This window comes from Phyllostomus discolor, chromosome 6 (genome assembly GCF_004126475.2).
Source record: "Phyllostomus discolor isolate MPI-MPIP mPhyDis1 chromosome 6, mPhyDis1.pri.v3, whole genome shotgun sequence".
Classification (NCBI taxonomy): domain Eukaryota; kingdom Metazoa; phylum Chordata; class Mammalia; order Chiroptera; family Phyllostomidae; genus Phyllostomus; species Phyllostomus discolor.
In genome coordinates, this window is record NC_040908.2 from 50,087,042 (window position 1) to 50,106,476 (window position 19,435).

A 19,435-nucleotide genomic window follows, 5' to 3' on the forward strand; every position below is an offset into this window, starting at 1 on the left:
TAAGGGAAAATATATAGCACCTTAGTGTCAGTAATTTATTTATGTAAAATTGGTAAATAAAATGTATCAATGGAAAAGGTTAGTTAAAAATAGGAATATTTTTTATTGAAAATTTTGTATTACATGATTTATAACATTTTTTAAAAAGTGCCAAACCACACTGAAATAGAGAACAGGCTGACAGTGACCAGAGGGGAGAGGGGAGAGAATTTCAGGGGAAAAGGGGAAGGGTTTATAGGAACAAGTATAAAGGACACATGGACAAAAACTAGGGGGTGGTGGTGGAAATGGGAGGGAGTTTGGGAAGGCTGGGTGGGTGGGCTGGGATGGGAGTAAAACACAAAACTGTACTTGAACAACAGTTAAAAAAAAAAGTGTTAAACCAAAGCTATAGATAAAACGAAATGGTTCAGTTGACATTTGTGGCCTGAAAGTGAAAGGGACATGAACAAGGAAAACTTCACAGTTCTTCATTGCTCTGTAGGTGGAATAATGCAGAGATGCAGCAAAAGATAAGTGGGCCACTTGCCTAAAGAAGCAGGTGGTCTACACAGTTATTATTAAACAACTAAATGTATGTAACTGAAGGGCCTAAAGTTTTTGCTGCCTAAAAGTTTATTTTTCTATTGTTTTTAGTTTTCTGATGTTTAGAATAAAAGGAATTTAATTCAAATGGAAATTTAGTAAAATGAATGTTAAGGTGCTCCTCGACCAGAAGCACACTACCTCCTACTTTACCTTCCATACTATAAAATTTGGAAGTAGTGAGATTTTTTTTTTTAAAGGAAACAGGACTCTTTTTTTTTATATATTTTTTAAGATTTTATTTATTTATTTTTAGAGAGGGAAGGAGATAGAGAGAGAGAGAGAGAGAGAGAGAGAGAAACATCAATGTGCAGTTGCTGGAGGTTATGGCCTGCAACCTAGACATGTACCCTGGCTGGGAATCGAACCTGCGACACTTTGGTTTGCAGCCCGAGCTCAATCCACTGAGCTATGCCAGCCAGGGCAGTTGTGAGATTTTTAAAACAAGATTTCTAAAAGAGTAATGCCTTTTTTTGGAATGGTACTATTTACAAATGCATAGTATTTTTGAACTGTTTAATTTTACACTGAGTGTTTATGTATCTGTTATCTTATTTGAAATCTCTCAGTAACTTAGTATTATATGAATTGTCATTTAAAGGTTAGGAATTGGGTCCTGGCCAGTATGGCTCAGTTGGTTGGAGCATTGTCCTGTGGACTGAAAGATCATTGGGTTTGATTCTAGGTCAGGGCACGTACCAGAAAGCAACCAATTAGTGTTTCTCTCTTACCTCGCTGTTTCTCTCTCTTGCCCTCTCTCCTCTCCTTCTCCCAGTTGAACCAAAATTTTAACAGTGCTTGTCTTCTGGGTGGTAGAATTTTTATTTTTATACTTAATCTTATTGTTTATATTTCTAACAATGCACATGTTTCATTTCATTTTTATAATCAGAAAAAGTAAAAACTATATGTTGAGTCTAAAGAAGGCTCATGAAAAAGAATATGTGAAGTAAAGTTGTTTGACCAAGTAATTTTTTTTTTACAGACACGTCAAGTTCTCGAAGAGCTGACTGAGTTGCCTGTTATGGTGGAGCTAGCTAGTGATTTCCTGGATAGAAACACGCCAGTTTTTCGAGATGATGTTTGCTTTTTTATAAGTCAGTCAGGTATGCTAATTTTAAAGACTTAAACGGGAAGTCATTCTTTCTAATAATTATGTTGGCAAAAATTGATATTTAAAGATAAAATGGTATTGCAGATGACTTGACAAATGGAGATTTATTTTGATATTATGTAATTCTTAATGAATTAGTAAAATTAACACATTTTATACCCAAAGAGCTGAATTTTCAAAGACAAGGGAAGAAGATCCTAAAAAGTAGGATCCTATTATTAAAGTTTTGCTAGTGTTCTTAAGTGCATGTTTTAAATTTTATTTAAAACACATGATTTTGTTGAAAGTGTAGTTTTTCATTTTTACATCTAAGAAACAGCATATATTAACTCCTGTATGTGTTACCCCATCTGTCTTTATACACAGGCGAGACAGCAGATACCCTGATGGGTCTTCGCTACTGTAAGGAGAGAGGAGCTTTAACTGTGGGGATCACAAACACTGTCGGCAGCTCCATATCAAGGGAGACAGACTGTGGCGTCCACATTAATGCCGGGCCCGAGATTGGTGTGGCCAGCACAAAGGTAAATTCTTGACTTAGTTCTTATGTGATTATTTAATCATACTGTTGATGAGGCAGACTAATCTGTATCTTATATTTCACTTGTTGCCACTTACAGAATTCATAGTTTACTAAATATTGTAAGGCTTAAGGGTCATGAATAGATAAAACATTTGTTGTCCCTTCCCTCACTCTCATTTTACAAATTTAAAAGGCAAATGTATATTAACATAAGTCCATGTTGAAAAGGTCCCTGTTGGCTCTCCCCATTTATCACTTATATTCCTCTTGCCAGGTACAGTTGTAAGTATAATGTTCCCTTCTTTTATTATATATACTAGGGAGTTAGAGAAACTGAAATTAGAAACATGCAGTTTAATTCTAACAGTTTTTGACATTTTTATTTACATATTTATAGCTTCTAATAAATATGCCATATTACACATACTACCTTTGAAAGTTTGTAAAGAGGAGTACACCTTTGCTATAGAATTTGGCAACTAGAAAAATAAAAATGAATATTGTGAAAGCACCTTTATTTTTTTAAGGCCTAGTGAGACTACTTTGCTCTTTGAAATTGGGATATGCATAAATACAATAATAAGTATAGGAATCTTAGAAAATGTATAAGCACAAAGATATTTTCTCTCCACACATATATTATTCTTTATGATTAAGTAGTTTCAGTTGTCTATTTTTCTTCCTCAGTTCATTATTTCTTGCTGATTGTCTGATAAAATACTTAGGTATTTGTGGATTTGATCCTAATCAAAGGCATGTGGAAGATGATCTTGACATGCACATAACCATATTTAAATATTTCTCTTTTAAAGAACCTCATGGAGAATTTTTTGTGGGAAATTTGTGATTCTTATGTAAAAACTGATGAAGTTTTGTTTCTTGGTTACTTTGATACTGCCAACACTATAATTTACAGAAAGCTGAAATCTGGATTTTCTTCATGTGGTGATTAAAACATGTAAGATGTTTGTGTTTGGGTTTCCAGTCTATGCCTGAATAAATAACCAACTTCCCTAACAGGAGCTTGTGTATTTTTAAAATAGTGTCCAAAAAGACAGCTTTGGTTGGGAACTGGAATCTCAGGGCCCCTTTATTCACAACACACTGTCAAACAAGGGCTTCAGTATGGTACATGTACATACATCAGCTGAGTGGATGCTATTGACTGACTTTTTATTAAATTTTTCTTGAACTGTGAGTTGTCACAGAAAATACAGCTTTTTTGATTTCTAATTCTGTAATTTATGAAAACTTTAATTTTGCTCAATATTTTATTATGGTAATTTTCAAACACACAGCAGAGTTAAAAGAATTTTACATTAACATCCAAATATATGTCACCTAGATTTTACTGTTAACCTTTTTTCTGTAGCTTTTTTGAGGTATAATTTTCATACCATAAGTAACACTCACCAATTTTTAAGTGTATAGTTTTAGTAAATTTGGCTAACTATCATCACAACCCAGGACTTGAGAAAGTTTATTTGTGCCCATTATAGTCAGTCCTCACTTCTACCCCTCAGCCTTAGGCAACTACTATTGCCTCTGTCTTCCAGAAAGTTCTTATAAAGGGAATTGTATAATACATGTTTTTTGTGTCTGGCTTCTTCAACTTAATATGAGGATTTTGAGATTTATTAATGTTGCTGTTTGTATCAGTGTTTTTTTTTGTAAGTCCTTTTTTAAAAAAAGTATTTTGAAATCACTAGCTTTATAGGATGTTGTAAAAACAGTATATAGAAGTCCATGTATTCTTCACCTAGTTTTCCTCAGTGGTTACATCTTGCATAAGAAAATCAATATCTTGCCCTGGATGGCGTGGCTCAGTGGATTGAGTGCTGGCTGTGAACCAAAGCATCTCAGGTTCGATTCCCAGTCAGGGCACATGCCTGGGTTGCAGGCCAGGTCCCCAGTGGGGGCCACATGAGAGGCAACCACACATTGATGTTTCTCTCTCTCTCTCTTTCTCCCTCCCTCCCCTCTCTAAAAATAAATAAATAAAATCTAAAAAAAAAAGAAAGAAAATATCTTTTACAGAAATACATTTTTTTATAACAAAAAAAATACTTTACTAAAACATCGGATTTATGGAAGTTTCCAGACAAGCTCTACAAAATGGTCACAAGCTTTTTCTTGAAGGGAGGATTCTACATTTGACAGCAAAGTCACAATGGTGTTAGTGAGGACTGCAATATTTATTTAATGTTCCCATTTTGGTTCAAATAAGCTTGTCCATCTACAGTGTCTAAATAAAGTTAGACTCAGCCAAAGAGCATATTCTAAAGAACTGGTTAGCTGCTTTTGAATGTAATTAAAATTACCATAAAAAGGGGGAAAGGAGACAAATTAAAATTACCTCCCCCCCTCAAAAAAATAAAATAAAGAAAAACACCCATACCCCTGCAGCTAACTCTGACAACTACCTTCATTCACAGTGCTTGGTACTTAAATCTTGATGGGGGAAATGAATAAAAGCAGAGAGGGACCCCTGCTTTTTAACGTTTCACAACAATCCAGATGATACCTCTAGCCTCTGCTCATGCTTTATAACAGTGAATTGGGACAAGACATAGATTTGCTAATGTGCATTTAATCACCAAAGGACTGAAGACGTTGGGCTTTTATTCTGTACCATTTCTAAGACTGTGTCCATTAAATGCAAACAAAGGGAAGAAGTCTTGGCAGAACAGGAGAAATCATGCATACTTGTTGATCAGATCGATGTGAATAGCATTCATGGCATATAGCCTAGTCCATGCTCTAGCTGTTTCTGTAGCTTGGGCTTCACTGGTCTTCCACTGCTGTGCTACATCATTTGCTAGTGGATCATCTGGATTTCGGGAGCTCTTAACAAAGCTTTGATCGGTAGTAGAACTGTGTGGATCTACAGTGCTGGGCACCACTTATCTTTCAAAATACCTAAACATGCTCTTCCCAACTTGTCTACGTTAGGATGGTAAATTTTGGTCATGGAACATACTTTAGGTGCTACCTTCAGGTATTCTTTTGGAAGAAATAGTTCAAGTTTAAAAGCCCCTCCCTCAAAGGGGAAATCCTGGGGGCCAGCATTGACCATGTGAAAATAATGGGTGTTGCTCTCATCTGGTTCTGCTTGAATTCCGGGAACTGGTTCTGCCAGCAAGCACTGGGTTTCCTTGATAATCCTGTGGGGCAGCCCAGCCATCTCGTCAAATTCCAAATTCCGTCTCTGGTCTAGTCCTTTTACATAAGTATATATTTTAATGTCTTTAAAACAATGATTCCCGTAAAAATTTTAGCAAGTATGCTGATTTAGTCTTACTTTACTTTTTCTTGGATTCTAGAGTAATTTTGTTTTTTTTCAACAGCCTTAGAGAGTCTTGAAAAGTTTTGGGATGTTTAGTCATAGACCATTTCTGAATGGCAAATATAAGTTGATATGTTAATGGGAGATCAAAGAAGTTCATGATTGATCCTGATCTCTGGGCCTCTTGTTGGAGCTAGCACAAGAATTGTATAATCTTGATTGGTAATTCTCAACATTGCCTGAAAACTGTCAGGTTAGAGAGATACTACTAACTTTCTCATAATACCAAACCGTAGACAATTTGATATATCTGAAGGAATAGATGGGTATAAATGTGCAGGTTCAGTAATTTTTGTGTGTTATTGCAGGTGTTTAGAATTTCACCACAGTACTGACTTTTGATTTTTAAAAAATAAACGAATATAACTTTGTTTTTAGCTGGATAAAAAGTAAAACCAAGTTTAAAAGTTCAGAGTCAACATTTTGCTGGTAAATTCTTTCAAACCTCAGTAAATTAAAAATGTGAGGTATAAGTTATTTTTCTCATAATTGGTTTCCTGTTATTTATTGATGAAATGAACAGCATGAAATTAAGCTGTGTTAAGGATACAGTGGCAAAATGTGTGCATTAAAGTTACTGTGTTTAATATTTGTAGTTGAAAACTAGTGTTGAGAAGTTTCAAGTCCAAACAGTGAAACATTACTCTGTAGAATAACATTTTCAGTTCTGGCCGAGATAAACTGGAATACTCATTATCTGATCAGTTTGGATTGGATACAGGGGTCCGAGATACTGGGTTTCTCTCTGAGTCCTGATAGTATATTTTGTGATTAATTGGTTTATTGAAAAGTGAGCTTGAGTAGGAAGAAGTAGACTGGGAGGGACTGGAATTTAGAATACAGATGTGCTGATTAGATTGGAGCAGGGGCTGCAAATCCACTTCAGTGCTCTGGGGGGAAATGCCAGCGTGCCAGTGGAACACCTAGGAGCACAGGGACAGGTGGCCATCTGTGGAGGAATGTCTGAGCAGCTGATAGCTGCAAGGCCCAGTAAGAGGATATAGGAAAGCTCATTTAACTAGTGAGAAGGTAATGAGCATTAGCGGACTGTAATTTTATTACACAAGAGGCTTATTTTCCACATTACAACAGGAAAATGTTCACTAATGAAGTGATTCCTTATCCAGAGAAGAGTAACAGAAAGTCAGCTATAATGCACACATAGACACTCACACACACACACAAAAACAAAATAAATTTCCTAAAGTTATACATGGCATTGTAACTGACCATACCACTGTAATCCTAGTGATTTAATAATAAATTTTGAGTGAAATCCTCAAATCCCTGAAACATAAAAACATTCCTCTAATACCTATTGAGTTAAAAAGATACCAGAGCTACTATTAAAAAAGATTTAGAAAAAATAATGACAGTGAATCGTATGGGTAAAAATTTAGACTATGTGGCCAAGTTAATGATTTGAAGAAAATTCATAGCATTAAATGTTTTATCTTAAACAAATGAAGTATGTATTTAACTTAAAAGTTAGAAAAAGGAACTCAATAAAGCAAGGGACTCAAATAGAGAAAAATGAATGAAGGAAGCACAAAACAGAAAGCTTCAGGGCCTTTATTTTAAGGGTCTTAGCTGTCTTCTGGAACCTTCCTAAGATTTTATTTGTATTACTGTGAAGTAAAAAAAAAATGTGGCCTTAGAATCTTTTTCAACATGATGTTTCACTGTGACTATAGATGAGTTAGGATTGGCTTTCTGTAAAACATATTTGCTATACCAGTTCTAGAAGTTCTATTCAGTTTAATAAAAAAAGATAAGTAAAACAGTGGGAAAGGAGGAAATAAAATTCTCCTTATTTGCAGTTGATATGATTGACTACCTGTAGAGCTCAAGAATATCAAGTAAAAGACTTCTTAGAGTGAATAAGAATTCATATAAGGTGTTTTACATAAAACATATCTATTTTCTCTATAAACCGACAGTGGCTACTTAGAAAAGATTAGATGTGTGTGTTTGGAGGGGGATTCTGTTTTCAATAGCTTTAAAAAATAATTTTAACAAGAAATGTGTAAGGTGTTCCATAAATATTTATTGAATAGATAATGACTATATTAACTATAGATTTTAAAATTCCTAACACAAATTGATGGAATACCATACTTCTGGATGTGAAGATTGTTTTGTAGAGAAAGAGACAGAATCAATAGCCCTGCAACATAACTCTAGTACATCAAAGAGTTGTTGTACTCTGATGGGATGTGAAGAGTTGTATTGTACATCAAAGTACTTAGACTATAGGAAAAGTCAAAACCAGTAGAGAAAAGGTGGGGTGAAATGCGTATTTATAAAAGGGGTGGGAAAATGGGGTATTTACAAAATAGAAAAACATTAACACCTTACACTAACATTAGTTTCAAATGGACTAAAAAGGAAAATGTAAAGAAAAGTTAAATAAAAAAGGACAATGAAAACAACAGAATTAAGAAAATTTAATAATACTTAACTGATGTTAGGATGGAAAAACTGCCTAAGCTTAAAAGTACTACATAAAAGGTAAAGAAGTAAAACCTCTGTGTCAGTAAACATCATTATAAAAGGTTAAATCAAACTGGGAGAATGTACAGTGGTACCTTGGTACTCGTTAATTTGTTCCAGAACTTGTGACAAGTGCTGAAACTGACGAGTACTGAACCATGAAACATTTTCTCTTGTGGGGAGTTGTGGCTTATACAAGTTCTAGCAAGTGCGACGAGTCCCTGGCAAGCCATGAGTGCTGAAACGTTTTTTTTCTCATCAAAATGCGACGAGTACAGGGTTTGACGAGTTCTGAAACCAACAAGTACCAAGGTATGACTATTTGAAACATAACAGTAAAGACCTTCTAATGACCAACTTAAGAAAAAAGCTTAAGTTGAAAAATAGGGGAAAACAATGAAGTTAATTTTTAAAAGAAAAATGGCTAACAAGCATGAATAAAAATCTTGATTTTTTTTAGATTCATGATATATATATGATAAAGTATTAGTAAGAGTCCACTGTCAGTCAATGGTAAAAATTTGTTTAAAGGATAATTCTCTTTATTCTTTTTTTAAAGTATATATTATTGATTATGCTATTAGATTGTCCCATTTTTTCCCCTTCATTTCCCTCTGCCCTGCACCCCAGTTCCCACCAGCATAGCCTCCCCACCTTAGTTCATGTCCATGGGTTATACTTTGGCTTCTCCATTTCCTATACTATTCCTAACCTCCCCTTTCCATTTCGTACCTACCATTTATGCTTCTTATTCCCTGTACCTTTTCCCCCATTCTCCCCACTCCTCCTCCCCACTGATAATCCTCCATGTGATCTCTGTTTATGTGATTCTGTTCCTTTTCTAGTTGTTTGCTTAGTTTTTTAAAAATATGTTTTTATTAATAATGCTATTACAATTGTCCCATTTTTTCCTCCCTTTTATTCCCCTCTGCCCTGCACCACTCCTCCCACCATCATTCCACTCCCTGCCTCCTTAGTTCATGTCCGTGGGTTGTACTACAAGTTCTTTGGCTTCTCCTTTTCCTATACTATTCCTAACCTCCCCTGTCCATTTCATACCTACCATTTATGCTTCTTATTCCTTGTACCTTTTCTCCCATTCTCCCCCTCCCCGCTGATAACTCTTCATGTGATCTCCATTTCTGTGAATCTGTTCCTGTTCTAGTTGTTTGCTTAGTTTTTTTTGTTTTTTTTTTTTTTTAGGTTCGGTTGTTGATAGCTGTGAGTTTGTTGTCATTTTACTGTTCATATTTTTGATCATCTTCCTTCTCTTAGATAAGGCCCTTTAACATTTCATATAATAAACTCTTGGTGATGAGGAACTCCTTTCACTTGACCTTATCTGGGAAGAACTTTATCTACCCTTCCATTCTTAATGATAGCTTTGCTGGATAGAATAATCTTGGATAGAGGTCCTTGCCTTTCATGATTTTGAATACTACTTGCCAGTCCTTTCTTGCCTGCAAGGTTTCTTTTGAGAAATCAGCTCATAGTCTTGTGGGCACTCCTTTGTTTGTAACTCTCTCCTTTTTTCTTGCTCTTTTTAAGATTCTCTCTTTATCTTTAATCTTGGGTAAGTTAATTATGATCTGCTTTGGTGTGTGCTTTCTTGGGTCCAACTTCTTTGGGACTCTCTGAGCTTTCTGGACTTACTAGAAGTCGAAATTATTTCCTTTGCCAGATTGGGGAAGTTCTCCTTCATTGTGTTTTCAAATAAGTTTTCAATTTCTTGCTTTTCCCCTTCTCCTTCAGGGACCTCTATGATTCAGATGTTGGAATGTTTGAAGTTGCCCCAGAGGTTCCTAAGCCTCTCTTCATTTTATTGAATTCTTGTTTTTTCATTTTGTTCTGGTTGAATATTTCTTTCTTCCTTCTGGTCCACACAATTGATTTGAGTGTCAGTTTCTTTCCCTTCACAGGGAACTGTTGGTTCCCTGTATATATTGTTTTAAAGATTTTATTTATTGATTTTTAGAGAGAAGGGAAGGGAAGGAGAAAGAGAGGGAGAGAAATATCAGTGTGTGGTTGCCTCTCACACATCCCCTACTGGGGACCTGACCTGCAATCCAGGCGTGTGCCCTGACTGGGAATTGAACCGGTGATTCTTTGGTTCACAGCCCAAGCTCAGTCCACTGAGCCATACCATACACCAGCCAGGGCTGTACATTTTTCTTTATTTCACTTTGGATAGCCTTCACTTTTTCCTTTATTTTGTGACCATAGTCAACTATTTCTCTGAGCATCCTGATTACCAGTGTTTTGAACTCTGTATCTGGTAGGTTGGCTATCTCTTCATTGCTTAGTTCTATTTTTGGAGCTTTGATCTATTCTTTCATTTAGGCCATATTTATGTGTCTTGGCCCAGCTGTTACATTGTAAGGGGCGAGCCTTAGGTTCCTGGGCAGGACAGCCCAAGTAGCTGCATCGTGGGGCTGTATGTGGGGGAGGGGATGGAGAGAGAACAATTCTGCTTGCTCAGCTCTCATCTGGCTTTCAGTCACTTTCCCCACTACCCATAAGCACATTGGGCCCTCTGGTGCTGATTCCCAGGCGGGTGGGTTTGTGTACGTTCTAGGACCCTGTGCGTCTCCCCAACGAGCTCTCCTGTGAGGCTGAGAGTTTCTCCTACTGCTGCAGCCCCCACGGGTTTTTACAGCCAGAGGCTTTGTTTTCTCATGTTGAAACGATGGGTTGCATGGTCTGTCTCGCTCCCCTGTTGTTCCTCCTGGTTTTTCCACACTCAAATGTAGAACTGTCAGGTCCACCAGCTGCTATAAATGGGTAATTTTCAATATTCCAAAGAATGTAACAAAGCAGTCATATCTTGCATTCATCTATGGCTAATGGGAATAAAAATAGTCTTGGCATTGTGAATGCAAGGTTTAAAATATTCAGAAGTCTATTGTTTAGGAAAATTTTTTGAACTAAGTAAGTCTTTTAGTTCAAGCTTTCATCAATAACAAGTTTGTTTGTAGCCTATGTGTCAGGTATTACACTGAATGATTTATACTTGTCTCATTTAATTCCCATGATTACCTTGTAGGTATTGTGTACCTTTAATTAACAGGTGGGCCATCTGAGGCCTAGAGAGATGGAAAAAACTGCTTAAAGTTATTATACACTAGTAAACAAGAAAGAGAGCATTCTGTCTTGGGAAAGTGTTGTGTTCATTAAGAATGAAAGCAAGTTTATACAATTATACCTACTAATAATTTTCTAAACAATATAGAAAAGAAAAATATTGTTGATATTAGAAGGCAGTATTCACAAATGTTATTAATAGCATGTTGTTAATGTGATTATCCCTGTAATAAGATTGAAGATTATTCTTACTTTTATTTACTTTTATACAGTTGAACTTAAAAAATATTTTTAGTGAAACTTTAAAAAGGTGGGAGTGAGGAATAAACAGTAGGCAAAGGTGAAAATCAAAGACCGATGTTAAAAAATTCCAACAAAAGCCGTGCAAGTATGTCAAGGAGAGTCCTTTAAACCCTGGCTTTTACATCAAAACTTAATTTAGTTACATTTATGCAGGCTCTCTATCCACTTTCTTTGGCCTCTTTCTCTTCTTTCTTGAGTGTATTAGGGATTTCATAAATATCCAGTGCATTTTAAGAAACTTGTATTTTGTATCTGGAAATAAGGTACAAACCATTTGTTCAAATTCAGAAAAGGGGACTAGTGATAGATTTCCTAAGCACTGGTTTAGTTCACTGTTACTAATACTGTTTATTAAGACATGGACAACATATGCTTATAAAACCAGTGGGAATTTGTTTTCATTGCATCTTTTTTAAATGAAAAATTCCAAGTTCTTAAAATGCAACTGTTTTTTTGTGGTGTTTCAGGCTTACACCAGCCAGTTTGTGTCCCTCGTGATGTTTGCCCTTATGATGTGTGATGACAGGATCTCCATGCAAGAGAGACGCAAAGAGATCATGCTTGGGCTGAAGCGGCTGCCTGGTACGAAGATACTCTCGTCCTTTACTTTTGTTGTCTGAGGGAGTCGGTGGGGGTGAAATTCTCTTTTTATCCTGGAAGCCGTGGCTGGTAGCTGTTAACAAATCTTTTTACTTTCATACCCATGTATTTAAAAACTTCTCACTGATACCACAAAGGAGTACAAACACAGGTTTTTGTCGGGTGCTACCAATAGATTATCAATTCTGTCTATTGTCCTTTTTTCATAGATGTTGCTAATGTTACTTCTTAACAGATTTGATTAAGGAAGTGCTGAGCATGGATGATGAAATTCAGAAACTGGCAACAGAACTTTATCATCAGAAGTCAGTTTTGATAATGGGACGTGGCTATCATTATGCTACTTGTCTTGAAGGGGCACTAGTAAGTCGTCTCACTTAAAATTTCAGTTTGTTGACTTATGCACATGGCACATACTTTTAGATTGAATGACATAGGTGGAACTTTTATAAGTGCATTTGTTCTCTATGCATCCTGATTCTCTGTGCATACCTTGAAAAGGTATAGCAATTGATACTTAATTGAAAAATGAAAATCAAGAAGAGTACATTTTAGCATGGTTACTTGGGTTTAGCACGTAACTTGGATTGATTTGTTGTCCAAACATGAATAAAATTAAGATAAGTTCTCTATGTGTAGGATTTAAGTTCAGATCAAAGATTAACCAAGGCGGAGAATAGTTGCAAAGAAATATGAGTGTGTTCATAATAACCTAAAATCTTGAAAAAGTCCTTATAGAGTTTTAAAACTTCTAGTCACTTGTTGATATTTTGGAAATAATGATCTGTTAGTCTGTTAGCTATATTTACAGATCTGTGGTCCTTTAGTACTTTGGATAAATAGGCACTGACTTCAGACATCAAATGTTTTGTGCATATTCACTTAAGAATGGGTTTTTGAAAAACAAACTGAAGACTAATCTAGTTCTTTCCTGTTAGAAAATCAAAGAAATCACTTACATGCACTCTGAAGGCATCCTCGCTGGTGAGTTGAAGCACGGCCCTCTGGCTTTGGTGGATAAGTTGATGCCTGTCATCATGATCATCATGAGGGATCACACTTACGCCAAGTGCCAGAATGCCCTTCAGCAGGTGGTTGCTAGGCAGGTAAGTCAGCAGCTGCTGGATGGACTCCTTGGGGTTTGAGCCATTAAAGCCTATTTGAATTTTATGACATTTATATTTTTTATTTTTAAAGATTTTATTTATTTAAGACAAAGGGGAAGAGAGGGAGAAAGAAAGGGAGAGAAACATCAATATATGGTTGCCTCTTGTGTGCCCCCTACTGGGGACCTGGCCTGCAACGCAGGCATGTGCCCTGACTGGGAATTGAACTGGCGACCTTTGGTTTGCAGGCCAGCACTCAATCCACAGAGTTACACCAGCCAGGACTGCTATTGTTGAAATTTATGACATTTAAAGTGATAGATCAGTGCCCATTAATTAGCTTACAAAATATGTTTAGGTTTGCATGTGAGGAATTTGAGATTCTCAAGTTGTGACAGGACCCAGCTTACAGATCTCTTATCATCAAAATCAAGACCAAAACTGAGGTCTTGCTCTTCAAAGCCTGTCCTCTTCAGTTAGTTTTTGGCACTCCCTTTTAATTTATTATTTGTAAATGTATATTTTAGGGGGAACTAGATTTTGCATTAAAACTATAGATGCTGTGCTTAACTGAGTTATCTCCAGATCATTTGGCTTAATTTATAAATCCAAAAAGATATTAATCTCTATTCACCATGTAGTTTTTATGAACTTGGGCTTTGAAGGTAGGAATATCTGGATTTACGTACAGATGGTCCCTGACGTATATTGATTTGATTTAAGATTTTTCAGCTCTATGACAGTGTGAAAGCAATATGCATAATAAATTACATGCGATATTCAATAGTTTGTTATAAAGTAGGTTTTGTGTTTGATGATTTTGCTCAACTGTAGGCCAGTAAGACTATGCTGAGCATGTTAAAGGTAGGCTAGGCTAAGCTAGTTTGGTAGACTAGGTGTATTAAAGGCATTTTTGGTTTATATTTTCAACTTACTGTGAGTTTATAAGTTGAGGAGCATCTGTACTGAGCCTGATGTTTCTTAGTTGTGTGAGTTTAAGTAAATTACTGTCTTCCCACAAAGCTTCCATTTCCTTGACTGTACGTGAGATCAATCTGACTTACCATATAGGACTGTGAGTTTAAATAAGTCTGTGTTAGTGAGGCCACATGCAGATTGTGGCGTGCAGAATTTACACTTTCACTTGCTACAATTCTGCCTTTGTTTACCCGATTGTGTGTGTGGCTTTCTTTCCCAGGGACGCCCAGTGGTGATTTGTGATAAGGAAGACACCGAGACCATTAAGAACACAAAAAGGACAATCAAGGTGCCCCACTCAGTGGACTGTTTGCAGGGCATTCTCAGTGTGATCCCCTTGCAGTTGCTGGCTTTCCACCTTGCTGTGCTGCGAGGCTACGATGTGAGTGACTACTACAGAAATTTTGGGCTGCCTTTCTACCCCAGTATATTTTGATAGATTTCCTTCTAAATATTTAATAATAGCATTTGAGAAATTCATCAGATATATGTCAGCGGTTATGTTTGTATGGCCCAGTTTTTAGGTTACATTGCAGCATTTTCTTACCCATAGAATTTAAAGGAATCTTGGAGATTATCGCCACCATCAGAGACTACCTTCTTGGGGAATCTCCTCCCCGTTTTTATTCTGTGTTTCCTAACAGGGTACCTATTGGCAATTCTTTGTTTGGGACTCTCTCACACGTTGCAGGACTTTTATAATTCTTGGTCCCTCATTCATTGGGACAATCAAAACATCCTGTTCTTATATGAGTGCATTTCTGCTGTCCCCTCAGAGGGCTGCCACCTCTGTTGAGGACCACTGGAACTCTTTGTGTGCTGAACTGGCTTCCTTTAGAATTCTTTTCCCTGATTTTGAGTCTTTTACAGATATATTATGTGACTGTATTTTCTAATCTGATTCTTTGTAGACTATAACAAAGATGGTTAATAAACACATTTTCTGTTTTTATAAATAAAAAAATTTGCTTATAGACTCCCCCCAAAATCTACATAATTTCTTTAATCTTGCTCTTTTTTTGCAGGTTGATTTTCCCCGGAATCTTGCTAAATCTGTAACAGTAGAATGAGGAGCATCTGAAACTCTGGGCGATAAAGCAACACAAGACACCTTTTGTATTTAAAACCTTGATTTAAAATATCACTCCTTTAAACCTTTTTTTTAGTAAATCCTTATTTATATATCAGTTATAATTATGCAATTCAATTTGTGATTTTTGTGAAATTACCTCATTTTTCCAGTAATTTGTGGGGGAGTTTGAAAAATGGAATCTGCATTCAAATCAACATCAGAAACACACTTAGCTCCCATTTTCTTTAAAGGATGCTGGGTGTTGGATCTCTGGACCCTCTCCTTCAATCTGAGAGGACTGTGTGTTTTAAAAGTAATTGGCGGTTATTGGAAGATCTAAAGCCAATGGCAACGTAGGTGCACATTTGTTTAAGGTTTTGCTAAGTTATGTATAAAGAGAAGATGCTGTGATTTATTTTCAGATTTGTTTGTGTACTTAAAAACTAAAAGGTTTTCTTGGTAGGATTTCTACCTTAGTTCACTTTAGTCTCTCAAATTTGTTGTTTGTTATCTGTAGGTCAAAGTACTTTAGGAAGCTAAATAGTATAGTAGTGCATTGGTTTTCTCCAGCCCTTAACAGAAAATATTTGTATAAATTCATAGCACAAACTTTAAGTTTGAGCTGCTTCAGACAACTGACAACATGATCTTAAATTTGAAGGTGGAATGTATACATATTGGATATCCAACTCTGTGTTTTTATATCCTATAAGTGGTTTTTATTTCCTTGAATTTGTAGTTTTTTAAAAATCAATCTGCTGAATAACCTTCTATCTTGTTCTTTGAAATTACCACACAGAGTTGTCATCAAATGTCTCAAATTAAATCAATATTGTTACAGTCAGAATTCTCTTCACTTTTGTCCCAAAGAATTTCCTGGAGTTAATTTAACTTCCCTTCACTGCCTTGTATAAAACTACTATCTTCATGTGAGTTTAGAAACTCTTTAATATTGTTTGAAAGATTTGCAAGTCTTTTGAGTAATCATTTGACTCCCTACGGTGGGCTAGGCTTAGAAAAAGGTATATGCTTTACACTGAAATTAATGAAGGATTGCATCAAATTCAGTACAGACATACCTTGGGAATATTGCAGGCTTGGTTCCAGACCACCGTAATAAAGCAAGTATCACAACAGAGCAAGTCGTAATCTTTTTGCTGATGGAGGGTCTCACCTTCAGTTTGTAAAAAACGCAACATCTGTGAAGCACAATAAAGTGAAGCACATTAAAATGAGGTATCCCTGTATTACTTCCAAGGTATTTTTCTCTCTATTTTCTGTGTTCTACCCCTGCAATTTATTTAGGAATGAAAAAGTTATAAATGAAGTGATACTGAGGTGCTTTTAGCTGGCTAGTGTCAAAAATGGAAATGAATGATCTGCATTAAAATATTTAGACTATGAGTTTGCCACTCAAAAAGTTGTAATTTCTTCATGGGGCTTTTTTGGCCAGATTTTGGGGATTAAAGGAGAGTGTGTTTATGTTTTATCAAATCCTCTTTCAAAAGTTTTCACTTTAAAATTGTGAAGATCAGCTATTTAGCATAATAATGTAAGATCAGTCTTTTCCTTTTTCTGTGTTTGAACTTGATGAGGTTAAGATTTTCTGACAGCTGTTGCTACAGGAGAAGCATAGAATTCTGCTTGTATATGAGAGAAATAATTGGCACATTTTGAGGTAATTTTTGGGAGCGTTCTCATTGATGGTGACTAGAAGCCTGACTGTTTTTAAAAATAAGATAGGCTTATTTTTTGTATCATATGCATAGCTACTATAGCTGTATTTACCTATTTTAATTGTTTCTAAGATTATTGTGTAGACTTGCTAGTTTTAATATTCATACAGTGCCATTTCTTATGCTTGTTTTATTAGCATTTACACTCCTGATTTGTATGGGCTCGTAGCATTTCTTCATTTGAATACAATTATCTAGTATATCAAATTCATCTAAGGAGCAGCAAAGGTTTCCAAATTCTCAAGTTTAAAGAGCCAAGATTCAGGGATTACCAACATAGATTTCACAGTGTTAAGAAGAACAAAATTTAACTGAGTAAATTTGAAGATCTAACTGGCTTTATTTAAGTGGTTAATGCATTGACCAGCATCCCATTTGTCAACTGGAAGGGTGTGTCCTGTGGCATTTCTTACAGATCTACAAGTTTGAGTCAGCATTCTGCATGAAAAGTAATATGTGAAATCAATTAGTTTTCAGTCTTTCTCCCTCTCACCCTGAGCTCTCTCTCCTTAGTGCGTGTGCACACACACACACAAACACACACATTCGCACACTCACACACACTTTTCAAAACAGGTTAAGTTCTAAACCAAATACCAAAAACTAATAATGAGAAAAAAAGAAGTGATATTTTCCAAACAGGAGGTTTTTCCTCCTCATCCCTTCTTCTTGCTTCCTAACCCATTTAATGTAGTGATTTTTAAATTCTTTTAGGAGTTATAAACACACACAAAAAATACTGTAGTGAAGCAAACCAGTACTTAGTGTGCATGCCTAGTTAAAACCAATATAATGCAAGATAAGAAAATCTGATTTTTGCTCTGGCTGGTGTGGTTCAGTGGACTGAATGCCAGCCTGTGAACCAAAGGATTGCTGGTTCGATTCCCAGTCAGTGCACATGCTTAGGTTGTGGGCCATGTCCCCAGTGTGGTGTGCTTGAGAGGCAACCACACATTGATGTTCCTCTCCCTCTCTTCCTGTCTCTCTGAAAATAAATAAATAAAATCATTAAGAAAGTAAAAAAAATCTGATTTTCAAGAAAAATATTCTACAAAAGAATTCTTTTCTATAAAAGTTCTTTTTTGTAATACATTTAAAGTTTAAATTCACTCATATATAGCATAGAGTTCCTTATCCCAGATCATGATCCCTTTTTAGGCCTGGGGTCATGTGTAGCATTTAACACAGGGCCCAGTAAATAATTGTTACTTCTGAGTCAGCTTTTTGATCTTTCTTTAATTACCTATGCCATGGAAATAAATGATAACAGAGAAATTAATGTTAACTGTGTTTTGTTTGCTATAACTATGTCAGCAGCCTGCTATGGACAAGTCACTGTTTTAGTTCCGCAACTGAAAAGTGCATGTTGTTTAAAGCAAAGCCCATTCGTTCCCAGGCGGACTCGGACTCGTCACTAGTGAAGATGGGATCGTTGAAAGGGACAGGGTGAGAAAGCGGAACAAAGGAGTTGAGCTGTGTTGTTAGATGTCCTGAGTAGATTTGTTCACTTAAATCATGGTCCAAGTTGTGGGGTGTGTCATGTTCGCAGAAGATGAAATGCATTTTATAGAATACGCTCTTCCACAGGCTATGGATCCCTGCATCTGTGGCACTTCTAGGAACAGCACTCACTAAAATGCAAAGGGGAAAAACAATTAAGCATCATTGCTCAAAGGGAGCTGACAGGGTGATGTGCAGGTGGGGCTGTTGGGTACAGATTTTCTTTCCTCAGTTTAGAAAGTTGTTCCTGAGATGGTATTGAGATGGTTCCTGAGATGGGAAGAAAGGAGCCTGTTTTTCAGTTTCTTGTTAATGTTCTTTTGACACTTCTGTTAACTCTTCAAGGGAGGAAAACCAGCTAGAAGTTTCCTTTAACAGACATTTTAAGAAGTCCTTTGGGGTCGTTTTTTTATCTGATTTTTAAAAAATTAGAATATACTCTAACAATAAAAGGGAGATACTAAAGTTAGCTAGGGAAAGATATGACTTAAGTGATTTTTCTAAAAAGCACAGTGTCATTGAAAAGTGTTTATTGAAAAAGAATTCATAGCTCACATGGAATTTGTGAAGGCCAAAGAAAACTGAGGGGAATGGTAAAGAAAGGTATTTTAGTCTTATATCACATATTTTGTAGATTTTTTTATACCAGAATACCAGATAGAATGTTTTACCATGAAAGCATATCTCAGATGGCTTACCTTGTTTTTAGTATTAGAATCAAGTTTAGAAGCTTTAACCCTTAAATTAGCTTTCTCCCACAATATTTAAAGCTTGTTAATACATCAATATTTCCTTAGCTTGACTAATCTAACCACGTCTTCACATCTTTGACATGACAACCAGTAGGACCGATAACATTAGCTTCAAGCCAATAATATCCAAGTTTAAAATAAAATCATAGTTAATTAGCAAGACTGTAAAGTTACACTATATTAGATTTTAGGTCTATAATAGGCTGATACCAGTGTTAGGGAATATACCATAAATAATGGCTAGTG

At 36.0% G+C, this 19,435-nt stretch overlaps 1 protein-coding gene and 1 pseudogene across 1 annotated transcript in view; one reads left to right on the forward strand and one right to left on the reverse strand.

The window, feature by feature from the left end:
- GFPT1 (glutamine--fructose-6-phosphate transaminase 1) overlaps positions 1 to 18,878 on the forward strand; it is a 63,717-nt gene extending 44,839 nt beyond the window's left edge. The window contains exons 13-19 of the mRNA XM_028514529.2: positions 1,571 to 1,691; positions 2,066 to 2,223; positions 11,913 to 12,027; positions 12,281 to 12,408; positions 12,984 to 13,151; positions 14,350 to 14,511; positions 15,155 to 18,878. Coding sequence (XP_028370330.1) covers positions 1,571 to 1,691; positions 2,066 to 2,223; positions 11,913 to 12,027; positions 12,281 to 12,408; positions 12,984 to 13,151; positions 14,350 to 14,511; positions 15,155 to 15,199 — 897 coding nt within the window. The 3' untranslated portion in view covers positions 15,200 to 18,878. The remainder of the gene's footprint in view (positions 1 to 1,570; positions 1,692 to 2,065; positions 2,224 to 11,912; positions 12,028 to 12,280; positions 12,409 to 12,983; positions 13,152 to 14,349; positions 14,512 to 15,154) is intronic.
- LOC114500819 lies at positions 4,793 to 5,900 on the reverse strand (annotated as a pseudogene).
- Positions 18,879 to 19,435: the final 557 nt, after the last annotated feature.